Source organism: Sesamum indicum, linkage group LG4 (genome assembly GCF_026168435.1).
Source record: "Sesamum indicum cultivar Baizhima isolate 11 linkage group LG4, ASM2616843v1, whole genome shotgun sequence".
NCBI lineage: Eukaryota > Viridiplantae > Streptophyta > Magnoliopsida > Lamiales > Pedaliaceae > Sesamum > Sesamum indicum.
Window position 1 is genome coordinate 19,409,042 of NC_142660.1, and position 17,441 is coordinate 19,426,482.

General features: G+C 32.1%; 1 protein-coding gene across 2 annotated transcripts; it reads left to right on the plus strand.

Moving 5' to 3' along the window:
• The first annotated feature begins 11,205 nt into the window (after nucleotides 1–11,205).
• LOC105161322 (branched-chain amino acid aminotransferase 2, chloroplastic) lies at nucleotides 11,206–16,957 on the plus strand. 2 transcript variants are annotated; one of them, XR_847765.3, is made up of 11 exons: nucleotides 11,206–11,479; nucleotides 12,518–12,670; nucleotides 12,818–12,900; nucleotides 13,023–13,200; nucleotides 13,303–13,479; nucleotides 13,581–13,712; nucleotides 14,208–14,306; nucleotides 14,772–14,888; nucleotides 15,375–15,470; nucleotides 15,594–15,768; nucleotides 15,883–15,995. XR_847765.3 is itself a non-coding variant. In XM_011078968.3 (11 exons), the coding sequence occupies exons 2-11, from the start codon at nucleotides 12,611–12,613 to the stop codon at nucleotides 16,770–16,772; spliced, it is 1,173 nt and encodes a 390-aa protein (XP_011077270.1). In that variant the 5' UTR covers nucleotides 11,209–11,479; nucleotides 12,518–12,610; the 3' UTR covers nucleotides 16,773–16,957. The 2 variants fall into 2 exon arrangements, 1 of the variants encoding a protein (XP_011077270.1); XM_011078968.3 differs by lacking the exon at nucleotides 15,594–15,768 and adding an exon at nucleotides 16,655–16,957 and having other exon boundaries at nucleotides 11,209–11,479.
• Nucleotides 16,958–17,441: the final 484 nt, after the last annotated feature.

Here is a 17,441-nt window from a genome sequence, read left to right on the forward strand (position 1 = left end):
GACACGTAATAATCTTGAGGTGTATAAACTGTAGAAGGACCAGCTATATCCATCCCAACATCATAACGTTTAACTGAACCAGTAGACATTAGGCTAGAACTTCTTCTTTGCCTGTGGCATGTTGTGGGAATATCATAAATATTAGTAATCTTTGAATCCTAAATTCTAAGGATTCCGTGTAAGGAATGTGCTCGATTACTTTGCCAAAATTTGAAAAAGACATTGTTATTCAAATAACATATCCTTATCAAAAGATGACATCTCTATCTATTCCAAGGATTGTTGGACTCTAACCTATAAACTGTCGAGGGATGTAACCTTATCCAACCATTTAAAAATTAATAACTCTCTGCTACATCGAATATGGAGGATTCGATCTCATCCAACAAATTGAGGAGTTTTCTATAAATTGCGAGTTCCCCACAACAAAAGCCAACTCTAGTTCCAAACTTCTACTATACTTCAAACTAGACTTTAATTTTTTACTTGGAGATGATTTACTTCGGGTGATCATCCAGGATGGGGAGTGGCACTGGCCAAGGATGAGGAACGCTTCCATACTCGATGTCATGCGACTTTTATCTTCAATTAGAGGCGGTCGAGATTCTACTTCCCTGATGGCGGTTCCTTTGCCAATAAAAGCGTTTACGATATTTTTCGGCATCCGGTCCCAAAACTAGGCTAGTCTTCACTACTTATGGGCCCTTTTAAGATCCCCCGGAATACTTTTATACTATTGTTAGCATTGCATGAGAGGCTCTCTACCATGGATCGGCCGTGGCTTCAGTGGCACCATTGGGACTTTCCAGCACCTGTTCTTTTGTTGCCCTTATGCTAGACAGTGTCTTCAACTGTTGCGATGTTAGGTCTGCTTCTCTTAGACCACTAGAGGATGGACAATTGATGTATTGATTGATGCACGAAGATGGAGTGGGAAACATATTATCAATGCTGCCTATCGTAATCTTTTGGTATCCCTTGTGTATCAAATTTGACAAGAACAGAATCGACGGAGGTATCAACAGCTGGTTCGCGATGCAGTATCCCTTGTTCGGATTATTCTTAATGAGCTTAGACTCCGTATACTTAGTGTTGAACTACCTCATAGCATCCCTTGTATAGAGTTTGGCGGATACCATGGCCTACTTCAATTGCCATTTGATTTGTGCACTCTATACTTTTTCTTTACTTAATGAAATTTACTATTATCGAAATTTTTTTTTACTTGGAGCTTCACACTCGAAATATTAATTTTATTCTCTCACTTGTACAAAAGAAATAAAAATTAATAAAGAATTACTCTCTCAATTTCACTAATTTGTATTCTCTTAATTCATATTATCTAATTATTTTGTACTCCAATTAGATGTGAGCACCATTTGATGATATCAAGAGAGGTTAGGTTTTCTCCAACAATGGTACTGAAGTTGATGAGTATGGCATTCTTGAGGATTATGTAAGAATTCCGAGAAGCTTATATATCAATCCTTACCTATAATCCTGAGATGGTTCTTATTCGATTATGGGTAACTTCCACTCACGAGTTCTAAGTCCCGTTCGCCTCAGTGCTACATTCTTGTGAACTTTTCAAGAATTTGAATCTCCTACCTTTTTAGAAATTAATCCCGTGAAATGAAAGTGATTTGGAGTTGGAACCGAGCATTTGGACTAGCCGGGCCACATTGTTGCTCCTACTCTCGTCAGCTTCAACTAATCAATGAATGGAAAATCCATCATATTTTGCAATTTGGTCCTCTTTGATATTGCAAATGTGCAAATTACTCTTTTTATAAAAAAAAAATATAGTAATTTATCTTTTTATATTTTTTAAACTACAACAATTTACCCCAATATTTTTTAAAATTAAGCATTTTATGCTTCATTTTAAAAAATATAAGTGGGGAAATTACTATTTTTTTTTTCATAATAGAGTAATTTGCTCATTTACAATATCATAGGAATAAATATGCATTATACCCTGAATTTATATCGCAGCCAAGTTGACGTTCCTAGTCCCATGGTCTTCAACTATGCAAAGATCAATGCAAATTCCATGACAATAAGTTTCCAGCCCGACCAAGTTGTTGATCCTAATCTCGTCGTCTTTAGCTCCCAGGCAAGTTGTGGCTGCTAGTCTTGTCGTCTATCGTCGTCAACTAATCAATAAATGCCAAAATTTCAAGCCCCACCAAGTTGCCACTCTTAGTCTTGTCCTCTTCAACTAAACAATGAATGCAAACTCCATTATACTAAATTAAAAGCCAAGAAAGTCTACGACCATTAATTTGATATGTTCATCAATAATCTAGTATAGCTGTATGCCAACACCTTTCCAAACATAAGCATAATATTTGGATTCGAGTGTTTTATTGTATTTTGTGAAGATAGAGATAGAAAAACAAAGATAAATAAGTGTGTGTTAGAGATAGTATCACTATGTTTGTTTTCATTTCCAACTTATTTCCGAGACAAGTCAAAACATACCCAATGTTTGCCATCATTCAAAAACACCTTATTTAGGTGTTTTTAACTGTTTTAGCATAAAAATATACATATATATATACACACATATATACATAAATATATATAAAAAAGGCATGATTTGACAATGAATAGTAATTTTTGTCTCCCAAAATACAACATTAAACATATTATACTTATTTTAAATTATTTCCAAAGACATGATTTGACAATGAATAGTAATTTTTGTCATTCAAAACACAACATTAAATATATAATATTTATTTTAAATTATCTCCAAAAACAAATCCAAACATACATACTATCTCTAACACACACTTGTTTATCTTTGTTTTTCTCTCTCTATTTCCACAAAACACAATAAAACACTCAGAAAATAAATCCAAACATTATGTATGTATTTAGATTTATTTTTGGAGATAATTTAAAATAAGTATTGTATGTTTAATGTTGTGTTCTGGGAGACAAAAATTAATACTCATTGTCAAATCATGTCTTTTTTATATATATATGTATATGTATATATTTATGCTAAAATAATTTAAACATTGGGTATGTTTTGACTCGTTTTGGAGATAACTAAAAAATGAAAGCAAACATAGTGAAGAAATCTCCCTTTTTTTTTTTTTTTTTTTCTCAGAAAGGGAATGTTTATAGTTAGATCGGATTGTTCGGATTCCAACTCAATTCGAATGGTTTGGGTAGATTGAGTCAAGTAATCTTTAAAAATTTTGAGTTTTGAATGACCTGAACCCAATTTTGAAAAATGGGTTATCGGGTAGAAAAAAATTACCTGATCGGATTAACTTGGTACCTAATATTTAATTTAAAAATAATAAAAAATTCAAAATTAAATATAAAAGATAGAATATAATTATTTGTTTTTACTAGTAAAGTAGTAAATTATAAAAGAGAATGATATATCATTTGTTAATATTTATAAACTGATATCATAATTTTATATTAAATGTTTATATAATCTATACTAATCATAAAAAGAAACCTTCCAATGTGAAAGTTATTATGTACTTTTTACATAACTTGCCATTTATTTTTATATAATACCTTCATTTTTTTTCCTGGGAAATGAATTTAACAATTTATAATTAAAGGAAAAAAATAAAAAATTATAGTACATTAAGATAGTTCTCATACTAATTTATCAAACTACCAAAAATACCCTTCTTTTAAACCTCTTCCTCCCGTCATCACACGTTTAATGACTTCAATTAAATTTAAAGTACATCAAATCTAAACCATATTCTTTGATACATCAAATTTGAAATTTTTTGATATGTTTGAAAGTTTATCTAATATTTAATAAAATTCCGCGCAAGTATCCATTTTCGCTTTCTCTCTCTCTCTCTCTCCTGAATTCACATATATATGAATAAAAGTACTAAATTTTTCTTCTTGAAATGCATCATGAAGATTTGTATAATTAGGATTCTTAAGCATCAAGACCAAAAGTGCAATGTTCATATATGTTCATTTTATTATTTTATTTTGAGTTTTTAGTGCTTCTATATTGAACAATATCTACAGTACAAAAAAAAAATGAAATTTAGGACGGGTTTAGGAATAGTTTTTTTTTTTTTTTCCGGCTTTGGAATGGTTTTGAACTGTCGGAATTAATTTGAATTGGATTTTGGAATTGTTCACCTTCTATTGTAATAGACGGTGTTACAAATATTTTAGAACGATTGGTGAAAGACCGTTTCAAACTGGAACGGATGTTGTAACACACTGCGATGTTTTAAAATCAAATATAAAAAGATATTTATTTAATTGGAACTCATTGGACTAATTTTGGAATGGTTATATACTGTAATTGTGGTTTTATTTGGATGGGTAATAGTAATACTAATGCCTGATTTTTGGAATGGTATGCATTTGACTTGGTGATGTATTTTGAAATGGTATTTGGGATTGTATTGTGATTCATATTTGAAATACTTTTAGGCATATTCTTTTTTTTTTTTTTTTGGTTTGGAATAGTCTCTTGCAACTGTTTTAGAAATTATTTTTGGTACACAATTTGGTGCTTGAATTAGATTACGTTGCGATACATTCATGAACGGTTAAGCATATTTAGGAACACTTCTTTACAATTGTTTTAGAAATCGATGTAGGAATAGTTTGTTTTGTAATATTAGTAATATTTACCTGTGTTTTATTTTCTTTTATACGGGTATATACTTAATGTAAATCCTCTTTAAAAATATGAAATTATATATATATATATATATATATATATTTCCTAAATTAGAGTCTTCACAAAAATTTTATTTAAACCTGACCCCCTTCTATTAGAGTTGGAACAAAAAATATTAAAGTTAGCAAAAGATATTATATAAAATTTTAATATTTGCTCTTATTTAACATTCACAAATATATTTTTGTACTTATAAAGGGATAAATAAAATATATATATATATATAAATATATATATATATATGAAGTAACGTTAATATTATTAAATTTTTTTTCCTTACAAGTACAAACTTATTACATGTCATTGTTGAATTAGTGGCAAAATTAAAAATTTACGTAATTCTTTTATCTAATGTCAGCTTTCTCATCCAAATTATAACAAAATGGGATATGTGTAAATAATAAATTTTCATATTGGATTTAAGTGTAATTAACCCCTAAACATTATTATGATTCTTTATCTATATTTTATATTTTATATATCTTTGTATATACTTGACATTGATTTGTAAGAGGTCGAATAGCTAATTAAAGTATTTCATATTCATGATAAATAAAAATATTATTTAGAAACGAATTGTTCAATGATTTTTTAAATTTTTAAAAAATAATTTTGTGCTTCATTTAGAATCCATCAGTCTCACAAATATAAAGCTCAATTTGATAAAAAATTTAATTTGAAGCACACGGTGAAAATGTTTGTGGATGGTGCGGCCGGAACGTATAAAATCATGCTTCACCACACTATTCTTTTTGTGATGGGACACAATGCTAAGGAAAATAGCTACCTGCTCGGCTACGCTTAGGTGTTTGGTCGGGGTCACACCACTTGAGTACTAAAGTATGTAGCACAAGCGACCGAAGGTGTTGCGGTGCATCTGAAGATTGCGCAGACATGATTCATTTGAAACAAAAACCAGCCTATGAAGATGGCGAATCTGGTCCGGTATCCTAGTGCTCATCACGTATCTCGAGGGCCCACGTACACGTCGGTTAGGGTTTCGACCGGCAAGGTATTTGGTAACATAAGAGAATATAGTCATAGCGACGGCAAGCTCGTCAATGATTTCTTGTACAATTATTAAACCCAACGTAACTCTTTGGAAAAACCTCATCCTAAAGACCAAAAAAACAATATTGAATATCAAAAATTTTTAGGAAACACAGTACACCACGAAAATGGAGTGTGTAAGAACGTAGTTGAAATAGCAAATTGAAGGAAAAGAGATTGGAAAAAAAAATCTTCAAATTCTGAACACAGAACAAAAATATGGGCGACAACGTTAACAAATATAACATGCAATGAACTCAAAAGTGTTAATGGTTGAAGGTATATGTGGTGCGAAAGAGAAGGCCACCAAATCGGGCGAGCGAGAAGGGGTAACAGGTTAGTAGATGGAAAAATATACGGAAGAGCGTGAACGGTCCAAGAATATGAGAAGAAAGTACATAGCATAGCACAAGTTAGTAAATCTTGCAGGAACAAAGTTAAGGACTGGGCGAAGGGTTTCAGACCAACTCACCGTCGGTTCCCGTATTAATGCCGAGATAACCGAAGAAGACGACAGAGGACGACAGGCGGTGGACTTCACAGCGCGTAAGGGAACTCCGATCCAAATTCTTGAACGCAGAAAAGGAGAAAAAAAAAACCATTAATGATAGCAGAAATATAAAACAATTAACCATAGAAAATGAAATTATAACGAAAAATATGAAAGAAACAAATATCAAAAGGCAAAAAAGTAGATACACAGACAAGGTATGGGGAACATGCAAGTCACTGGACTGGAAGAACTAACCTCGCCGGTAGGAACACACAAGAGTGGATGCAGAAGGTATCCTGAAGAGTGAAGATTTGAAATGATGTGGGAGGCTTTGGTGGGAAATGAAAAGTGACAGAGAATTGAAGACGGTAGGTGGCCAAGGACAATGTCGTCATTTCCAGTAGAAAAGCAAGGATATAAATGTAAAATTGGCAGGTGCAGAAAGGTGGTATAAATCGACGAGATTCGAATCCTAGCCCCCAACCCCCAATTCATATCAGGGGTTTTGTCCAGCCCAGTACCGGGCTTTAGCCTTTCATCCCGGGCTACGCAAGTCGAAAGTAAACGGTGGGCCTTTCCCGATTAAGGCGGATATCCCGTGTATTCCAGGTGAGTAAACAAGGCCTTAAGATTTTAAAGAGAGTGACTACTCATACTTGTTGTGTGATTAATTTGATGGTTAAATTTGAGTTGATCGAGAATTTTTATTATTTGTGTTGGAGCATCGTATGGTTGATTTGGATTATTTCATTCACAATTTCTTGGTGTTCTGTGGGCTTTCTTTTTCTTTTAGTTTTCTTTTTGGTGAATTGGAGAATGATAAAATTATTTAATAACATCATTAATATTCATTTACTAGGTCTTTTATTATTTGTAAATAGGTTGTTACGACCGTGTCGTACTTGTAGTTTAGAAAGAGCACTTGCGGGGTGTTTGAAGTGCTGTTTTTGTTTCTGAACTTCTTTTTTTTTTCAAAAGTTATTCTTGAGGTAGAAGTTAGAAGCTAAAAGCACTATTTTGTTTTTTTTAATATTAAAAGCACTAATCTTGATTCATTTACTTTTTAGATTTATTTTTTGAATTTGCACATATCTAAAGTTGGTATTTAGGTTCTCATAATTTGGATGATTCAACCCTTTATACTTTCACAAATTCCTACTTAAAAAATTTTATATTTTAATACATTATGTGATATTGTTTTTAAGCTATAAGAAAATATAAATTAAGTTGAAAGAGTCACAGCTACTTTCTGGTTGTAAAGTGACATCCTATGTGCAGTTGAAGTCCTAGCCATGATTTTTTGCTATCCTGCTATTTGTCGCAGTTGCATGGCTATGATGCATTTTTGTGGAAATTGAAGTTGTTCTCCAACATATGTAATGCCATTAATGCTCATTCTTATAGGAATATCTATTCAATTCCTACAACTATTAGAGTAGCCCATATTTTTACCTATTCCCATTACATTGGGAACATATTTTATATATATTGCTGTAATAAAAAATTACATTCACAAAAATCGTATATTAATAATAAAATATTTATATAGTAGATAACATGAGTACTTAAATATAGGTTGTAAATTTATATTTAATTTAATATTTTAAAACAATATTTCTTTATATGACAAAATTGGTGTGTTTGTGTTCTTTTTTATCCTTCAAATTTCTATTACTATCCACCAAACATATAAACAAGTGATTTGAATTTTTTTCTATATAATTCCTTTTCTTAGTCCTTCATTATACCAAACATAGAATTATTATACTAAAACTATTTCATTCCTATCTTTATTCCATTCCTAGTCATTTCATCCCCACCCAAATTTATTCATACGTACTAATCTTCCGGAAAAAGGTAAATTTCATGGAAGTGAATAAAGATACGTTACAACAGGGCTCAAGTTCCAACTTCTCCCTCGACAGGCCAAGAAATACGCCATAATCTATGAAGCGCACCAGTACTAACAGAACTCGACAAATTAATACTAAGAAAACGTAATCTGACATCCTCAATAATGACACTAGCGACTATAGTTGGAAATCTCTCAATGTTCTCGAACCGTGTCAAGTTGCGCTCCCTCCAAATGTGGTAAACACAAGCACCAAGTAATGTACGGTAGGTCACATTAACATACGTACTAATCTTGCTCTAACAGTTTGTGTATTTATGGAAGAAATATATGAAAATATTTTATTTGATATCAATTAATAGTACCCAATAATTCTTTTGTCCATCTTATTGAGAAATTCTTTTTTATTATAACATCATGGTTTATTTATATTCTATTTTCCATGAATAAGAAATTATTTTCAACAATTTTACAATCCTTCTATTAGAGTTTGAACATTGCTCTCATTTAACATTCTCAAATACATTTTTATACTTATAAAAGAATAAATAATATATATATATATATATATGGAGTAAGGTTAATATTATTACATTTGTTTCCATACAAGTACAAACTTATTACATGTCAGTGTTGAATTAGTGGCAAAATTAAAAATTTACGTAATTTTTTTTATCTAATGTCAGCTTTCTCATCCAAATTCTAACAAAAGGAGGATATGTGTAAACAATAAATTTTCAGATTGGATCTAAGTGTAATTAACCCCTAAACATTATTATGATTCTTTATCTACGTTTTATTTTTTATATATCTTTTATATATACTTAACATTGATTTATAAGAGGTCGAATAGCTAATTAAAGTGTTTCATATTCATGATAAATAAAAATATTATTTCATAAATAAATTTTTAAAAAATAATTTTGTGCTTCATTTAGAATCCATCAATCTCACAAATATAAAGCTCAATTTGATAAAATTTTAATTTGAAACACAATTTATTTGTGCTTCTAATTGATAATTTATCTCAAAAATTTTAATATCAACAATAATTATGATTATTTTTTGTCTGAAAATTATGTTATACAGTAGCATTATAATTATGTCATAAAAGGATGTAGTATTGATAAGCATTTCGGATTAGTAGTATAAAATCATCATTTCATTAAAATACTTTATGAATTCAACAAGACTTAACACTATGTTTGTTTTCATTTCCAAATTGTTTTTGAGACAAGTCAAAACATACTCAATTTTGCCACCATTTAAAAACACCTAATTTTAGGTGTTTTTAACTGTTTTAAGTATAAATACATACATATATATATACACACACATATACATAAATATATATAAAAAAGACATGATTTGACAATGAATAATAACTTTTATCTCCCCAAACACAACATTAAATATATAATACTCGTTTTAAATCATCTCCAAAAACAAATCCAAGCATACATATTGTCTCTATAACACACACTTATTTATCTTTATTTTTCTCTCTCTATCTCTATAAAACACAACAAAACACTTAGAAAACAAATCGAAACATTATGTTGACGTGTTAGAACATTTGGTGTGCGTTACGTGTGTTGCGATTAAGCCCTAATTCTCCTCGCCGCCGGCACTTACCGTTCGTTGATATTTAATATTGATTACTTCACCTTCAGTGGCTCAACTTTACACCACTAATTCCAAGTACTTTCCGAATAACTACCCAACTTCTATTTTTTCTACTCCTACATATATAGTATTTTTTTTTTTTCTGTTTTTTTCTTAGTAGATTTTTGATAGTAGTGCGTATGTATAGTTTTTTTTTTAATTTTTTTTTTAAAGTTGTTGAATAATTATATTAAATATTTTAATAATATATAAGTTGCATTTGAAGTACATATGTATTTTCAAGAAAACAATTGAAAAGAATTAGAATGGTGTATAATAAGCGGATAGTTTGGAGGAGGAGAGACCATATTATTTTTCTTCCCATCAACAATAGGGGTGGCAGATGAGTCGATCCGGTTCGATTTTGAGCTCGATTCGAGCCAGCTCGAGCTCAATTTTAGTTGTTCACCAGTTCGCGAGCTGGTGAATATTTTTTTATATATATTTTTATTTTTGAATTTTTTATATATTTAATATTTGATCAGTTTTATAATCTAAATTGACCATATACTATAATTATTAATCAATATCATATATTTTATTTTGAATAATAATAAATTTGATATTTTTATTTATACATTTAATCTTTATACAAAAATAAATTTAATCAACAACTTAGTAAATTATAATATTTTTTATTAATTAATATGATATATAGAACTTTATGTTATATTTTAATTATATTTGTATTACGTTAATATTTTTTAAATTTACAAATAATTCACTTATGATTTTTTATTATTTATAAATTTATGTCAAAATTCAGTAAATTTTATGAATTAATCTAAAAATCATAATAATAATAACAATAACAACAACAATAATAGTAATAATGATGATAAATTAATAATAATAATAATAATGTTGATGACAATGGTTGAACTTCTAATTATTATTTTATATATATAATGAGATTAAAAAGTTTAATTAATAATTACGATATCTTAAAATTCGGGCACCTGATTTATACAAAATTTAAATATATACAAGACTGTGTTCATTAGATCATATCAAACGGTATGATTAAAAATCACATGGCCTGATTACCGTCTTGAATGATTACTCTTATGTTTCGAGTATGATATCTCGACATCCGTATATCCAATAAGTTTAAAACTTTACCAAATGTATTTTTTTGTAAGTTTTATCATATCTAACGGTCTGATCTGAATTTTAATGGCCCGATTAACCCATATTATTCAACAATATAAGATGATGGTTATATCAATGTTATACTAATATTTATAAATACATAAATTTTGTAGATTGTGAACATATATTAATTTTAACTATATCTATATAAAAATTTTATGATTCGATCTCATAATTTAAAATAATAATAATAACAACAACAACAACAAAAACAACAAAAACAACAACAACAACAATAATAATAATAATAATAAAGTCAAAAATTAAAAACCCATCAAGAGAGATACAGTCAAAAATTAAAACCCCATCACTTTCTCTCTCTTGTTCTCGTTTCTTAAACCTCTTTCTTTCTCTCTTTACGTTTCTTCTCCATTCTTTCTCCTCTCCCAATTCTTCCCCAAATCCATCACTAATATCCCTAACCCCAAAATCACGGCAACAAGGACGGCAGGTCGGCAACGAGTACGGCTTCCATCTTTCTCCTATCATTTCTTCCCCAAACCCATCTCTTAGAACCCTAGTCTCAAACTCACGGCAACAAGGACGGTAAGTCGACGAGTACGGCTTTAAGGTAATCCTTCTTTCTCTGTTGCATTTTACTTGTTCTTCTTTTTCTTGGGTTTGGGTGTGTTTTTAGCATCTTGTTTAATTCTTTTTCTTGGGTTTGGGTGTGTTTTTAGGGGACTATGATTTGTTTAATTCTTGTTGTTAGATTCCTTTCCAGCCTTAGTTCCTTACACTTTTGTTTGCTCTGAGAATTGTTTGTAAAAGAGTTCTAATGTTGTAAGGAAGCAGTAAAATTTCTGAATTTCCTCTCATCTCTTTCTTCTCTCCTTCCCACCTCCATTCTGCTGCAATTTTTTATTAAATTTTCTGGAACAAATTTTCTGCTACAATTTTCTGGAACAAATTCTCGAGCTCGAGCTTGACTGCTCAAGCTCAAGCTCGAAATCACAGAGTCGAGCTTGAGCTCGACAAAAATGGTCGAGCTCGACTCATTGCCACCCCTAATCGAAAAGTTTTGAACTTTTGAACTACTAAATCAACTTACTTGTACCGCTTGTAAGCCAAACCTTTGAAAGCTGCACGAGCTTCAGCAGGTTCTAGAAAGATAACCTGGTTTCAAAAGTTTCAATAAAGTATGCAATCAGCCTTAATATGCATAAAATGAATAAACATCAACTTCCCTTTCCCATTGCATATTGTGCATAAATTATTTTGGAATTTACAACAAATAACAGCATACTACCACTGACTAAACAAGGCACAAAGATAAAAGTTAAAGAATTGCAAGTGCTTGCTTATGTTGCACATGGTGCAGCAAAAATGATGGACCTGATGAATCATGAAATTTTTCCTTCATGTATCAAGACATAGTTGCATTTTTCAAACTAGTCAAGTTGTCATAAAACCATCACAATTTCCTATCTATTTATCCGAGTCATTAGACACGACATTGATTAGATGAAGATAGGCAAGAATGAACAGTATAGACTCGAAAAGCACGTACTTATTCCCTTTCCTTTCCCCGTGGACACACGAGCAATCCAACCCGTAGGATTTCCTTTTCCTCTTCCCATTCTGACTTCTGTAGGCTTTCCGGTAATAGGGATATCCGCGAGAACTGGTATTTGTTCATCGTTTTGGTTTTTGGGGGGAGAACCGTCAAAGAGTAGCCACAAGAAAACTAGAGGCAATAGAAATGGTGAACGGCGCTGTGTTCGCAGGTTTTCTTGGTCCTTCTCACCCTACCCCGCTCCAGGTACTTGTTTACCGCTTCCCGCAACCACATTCTCTGTGATGGGTTTTGCCCCTTTTTTCCTCTTTCTTGGGTTTTCCTTTGATTTCTGTCTCTGCTGCTGTTTTCGTTCTGATGCACTTGTTTGCTTACTGTAATAATTGTGTGCAGCTGCAGAAGCAATTGCGTTTTGCTTCTTTTAGTAATCGCAACAGCAACAATGTTAATTCGCTTCGAGTGGCGTCGTCTGCCAGGTAACTTTAAAAGTTCAAGAAAATGATGTGTAATTTCTTGGTATAAATTCCTTGTTTTTCTCCCCTTCTTTTTTGTTTTGGGTTTTCAGAAGTTTGAGTTTATTTTGTGTGAATTGTGGCAGCATTGCAGCATTAGAATTAGCTGACATTGATTGGGACAACCTTCGTTTTGGGCTCATGCCTACTGATTATATGTATATTATGAGGTGTTCCCAAGGAGAAGCCTTTTCTAAAGGTCAATTACAGCGGTTTGGGAACATTGAGTTGAGCCCATCTGCTGCCGTTTTGAATTATGGTCAGGTTGGTTCCGTATTTACTTCTAATTTGTCTGAAGTAATAAGCTTGGGTGTCTAGTTTGTGGTTGTTCGGCTATCATAAGCATTCTTTCAAAAAATTTTGTAGGGATTGTTTGAAGGCTTAAAAGCCTATCGCAAACATGATGGTAATATTTCACTATTCCGGCCGGAGGAAAATGGAGTGCGACTTAGAATGGGTGCGGAACGTATGTGCATGCCTGCTCCGACTGTGGAGCAGTTTGTGGAGGCTGTAAAAGAAACTGTTTTAGCAAATGAAAGATGGGTAATGTTTAAATTCAGTGTTGTAGTTTGAGATTTATTGTTTGCCTGCAGTTGTTTTGTAGGATTAAAATTCAATTTTTTCTATTTTATTTCCAATTTCAGATACCCCCACCTGGTAAAGGTTCTTTGTATATAAGGCCATTGCTTATGGGGAGTGGTGCTGTTCTGGGTCTTGCACCAGCCCCTGAGTATACATTTCTGATTTATGTTTCCCCAGTCGGCAACTATTTCAAGGTAAAATGATATTCCTCTTTGTATGTCTATGCAGCAAGGTTCATATATGCCACTTGAATCATCTACTTTTTCAGATTGTATGCTGCTTACTTTTTCAGATTCTGACTGAATTGCTCTTTTTCTGTGTGTAATTTATCACAATAGATCCTTTAGTGGTAGTGTGTTGGCTGCCAATTATAAAGACCATTTACAGCATTTTGAGTGCATCGCTAGGCTGTGCTGGAGAACAGTTGAATAATTTGAATGTTTATTTTGCTATATTCCCCTGCGCATTTGAGGTGTAGCTTTAATTTTAGGTATTAGTAAAAAATTATATGGATTACACATCCTTCATATCCTGGGTGCAATTTTTGTAGTCCTTGTTCCTAGAAACATTGATGTGCTGGGTGATATGCAGATTCATTTTGTATGCTGCGTTGTCTTGTTTTTCATAGATCATCTTCTACAATTAGCACAGTGGTGTATATTGCAGCTGATTATGCATTTTATTTCCAGGAAGGATTGGCACCAATAAATTTGATAGTTGAGACTGAAATGCATCGAGCAACTCCTGGTGGTACTGGAGGAGTGAAGACTATTGGAAATTATGCTGCAGTAAGTAATTTTTATTTTGATGCTTTGCACTCTATTATTTCGTTGGTTCCAATTCTTTTTTGGGTTAGTAGGTGAATTTTATGTTGATTCTTGGTACTTTATTGTTTAGTTGTTTTATTTATTTATTTTATCTATTTTACATGCTTTATTTGTTTGCACAAGAGTCCTTTATACCATTTCTTTCTTTGTCCCTTTTTTCTGTATTAGTGTGGTTTGAATGTTCGAATATGTTAACATAATTTTCTGTTTAATGTTTCTCTTTGCCCTTCTGAACAAGGTTTAGATAAAAAATCATGCTTAATCTCTTGTCTATCCTGTTGTATTTATTTCCTCTTATGGTCCTCTGAACTTTTAGATTATGAGAATATTGTTACTTTTATCCATATCATCTTTTGTATTCTGATATTGAGATCTGTAATACTGTTAATGCTGATGCATTGTTACCTCTTGAATTATCACTTCTAGGTTCTACAGGCGCAGAGTGCTGCAAGAGCAAAGGGATTTTCTGATGTTCTTTATTTAGATAGTATTGACAAAAAATACTTGGAGGAAGTGTCGTCCTGCAACATTTTTGTTGTAAAGGTACGATAACTTCTTATTACATATGAGTTTGGTGCATATTATCAATTACATAGCAAATTGGGAAGTCCATACTTAGGTTTGTTATTTACTCTCATTGTTTGCCATTCTTTTCTCTGACTTCTTTTTGCATTTTCCTATTTCTATAATTCTGGCGACTCCATGGCTCCACTGAAATCAGTTACTGTGTCTACCCGCTGATTACTGTTAAAGTGACATGTGCAATCCTACATGGAATCTCATGCTCATGTTGTTGGGGCTTCTGTTGTTTAAATACTCATTTGATTTACACATAGTTGTCTATCTCTACAATTTTTTAAAACAGGGTGATTGTGGGGTGTCTCTTGGAGATCTCCTTTGAAAGGTTTTTGTCCTTTATTACTTATTCAAGTCTTATCTCCTTTAGATTTTACTGATCTTTGACTTATCCATTTGTTATTTTTCTCCAGCTGTATAATTCTTATTCCCCAATCTCTACTGTATTTGCAGGGTAATGAGATATCTACTCCTGCAATAAAAGGGACCATCCTGCCTGGCATCACGAGAAAGAGCATACTCGATGTTGCTCGTAGTCAAGGATTCGAGGTACTTTGGTCAATTTTGGTTTCTCAAGATACTAGACTGAAACAAGGGATACCTGTCAGGAAAAATGATTATCTGCCAATATCTTGGCTTTTTGACTGAGATGATATTGCATATTATCTTTAGGAATTTACATGTGAGGCCATGAGGGTAGAATCTTGCAACACTAATCCCATAAAGAAGATTGCATGTTGAACTAAGGCATGATAGGTCCTCCATGTGTGTCATAACATTGATATATGTATTTATGGTAAATAACCATATACATATTCCAATTGTTTTCATGGTTGGCCATTTTGAGGTGAGTTTAATCTTGAGATTTATCCTGGTGAATTTAAGTATCATATGAGTTTATGCAGATCGACGGTGTAATATCTCACTCTTACCTCTCTTATGTGCTTCTTGTGATGTCTAGGTTGCAGAACGCCAGGTAACAGTCAATGAATTGCTCGAGGCTGATGAAGTCTTCTGCACAGGAACTGCAGTTGTGGTTTCACCCGTCGGCAGCATAACTTATCTCAATAAACGGTTAGTACCGATCCGAGCTCCCAAGATGTTTCATGGTAAATGTTTGTCTGTTTTGCTTGTTTTGGGGAGAGGGTAAGAGTTTGTCAATTTGTGTCCAGGAATATGTGCCAGTGAAATGTGGTTATGCATGATATGTTGTGCTTAGATTGGTCTATACTCACAATATCCTAGTTGGGATATTTTTGCTCTATTCTTCGTCCATGTAACTATTTGCTTTGTCCATGTCCTGGTAGGTGACTCTTGTTATGGACCAAAAATATGGTTTCGAATAGTGGATTCATGAAAACTAATTTGTGAAAGATCATCTTGATGTTTTATCTTTAGGTTAGTTATGTTGGTGATACAGTGATGGTGTTAGCAAGTGGAAAAGATTAACAGTATGATTTTCATATATGTGTACGTAATTCAATAAATGATGTTTAAAGGTGATGGATAGAGATCTGGATTTTGTTTAGGTAAAAAGTGCAACTTAAAAAGAACTACGTCATTGATCTAACTGAACATGAAATATCTAAAGGCGGTTGTCTGTGTTCTGCGAGGCCCGTGAGTCCAAGATTTAGTTGTGTTGAAGTCACCTTTTATTTCGTGAATTGCAAAAATATGAATTTGTTTAGTTCCTACAACACAGTTCTAGATAGTGCATATATTAATACTTGCAGGGTAACTTATGGAAGTGATGGAGTTGGTCGCGTATCACAACTACTCTACTCCGCACTTACCAGCCTACAAATGGGACTCACCGAGGATAAAATGGGTTGGATAGTTGAGCTCAAGTAGGCTTTATTATCATTTCAGATTCTTGTCTTGTTTGGATTCATGGATAATTGATTTCAGCCCCCTGGATCCTATACACCTGTGTGGGATAAGAGTACCGTTTTGACTGTTGAGCCCTAGTTTTTGTGTTTATGTATTTATTTCTGACAGATCTGTTTTCAGTAATTTAAGCGTCTCGTAGCTCATCACGACTTGTTCTTCTCCTAGTTTTATTTTTTATTAAATTTTTGCTGGGAGAAAAATATTTGAATCGTTGTAGTTGGCAACGTTCTCGTTTATCTTAAATTTGACTTGATCGAGAATTTTTATTATTTGTGGTGGAGCATCTTATGGTTGATTTGGATTATTTCATTCACAATTTCTTAGTGTTCTATGCCCTTTCTTTTTCTTTTAGTTTTGTTTTTGGTGAATTGGAGAATGATAAGATTATTTAATAACATCATTAATATTCATTTACTAGGTCTTTTATTACTTGTAAATAGGTTGTTATGACCGTGTCGTACTTGTAGTTTAGAAAGAGCACTTGCGGAGTATTTGAAGTGCTGTTTTTGTTTCTGAACTTTTTTTTTTTTTTTTTCAAAAGTTATTCTTGAGGTAGAAGTTAGAAGCTAAAAGCACTATTGTTTTTTTAATAAATAATTTTCAATTTAAATTCTTTACATTTATTGTACT

Coding starts and splice junctions, on each gene's coding strand:
- LOC105161322 (XM_011078968.3), top strand. CDS start 12,611: ATGGTGAACGGCGCTGTGTTCGCAGGTTTTCTTGGTCCTTCTCACCCT. Junction 15,471..15,882: donor CTCGTAGTCAAGGATTCGAG/GTACTTTGGTCA, acceptor TGTGATGTCTAG/GTTGCAGAACGCCAGGTAAC. Junction 15,996..16,654: donor ATAACTTATCTCAATAAACG/GTTAGTACCGAT, acceptor TAATACTTGCAG/GGTAACTTATGGAAGTGATG.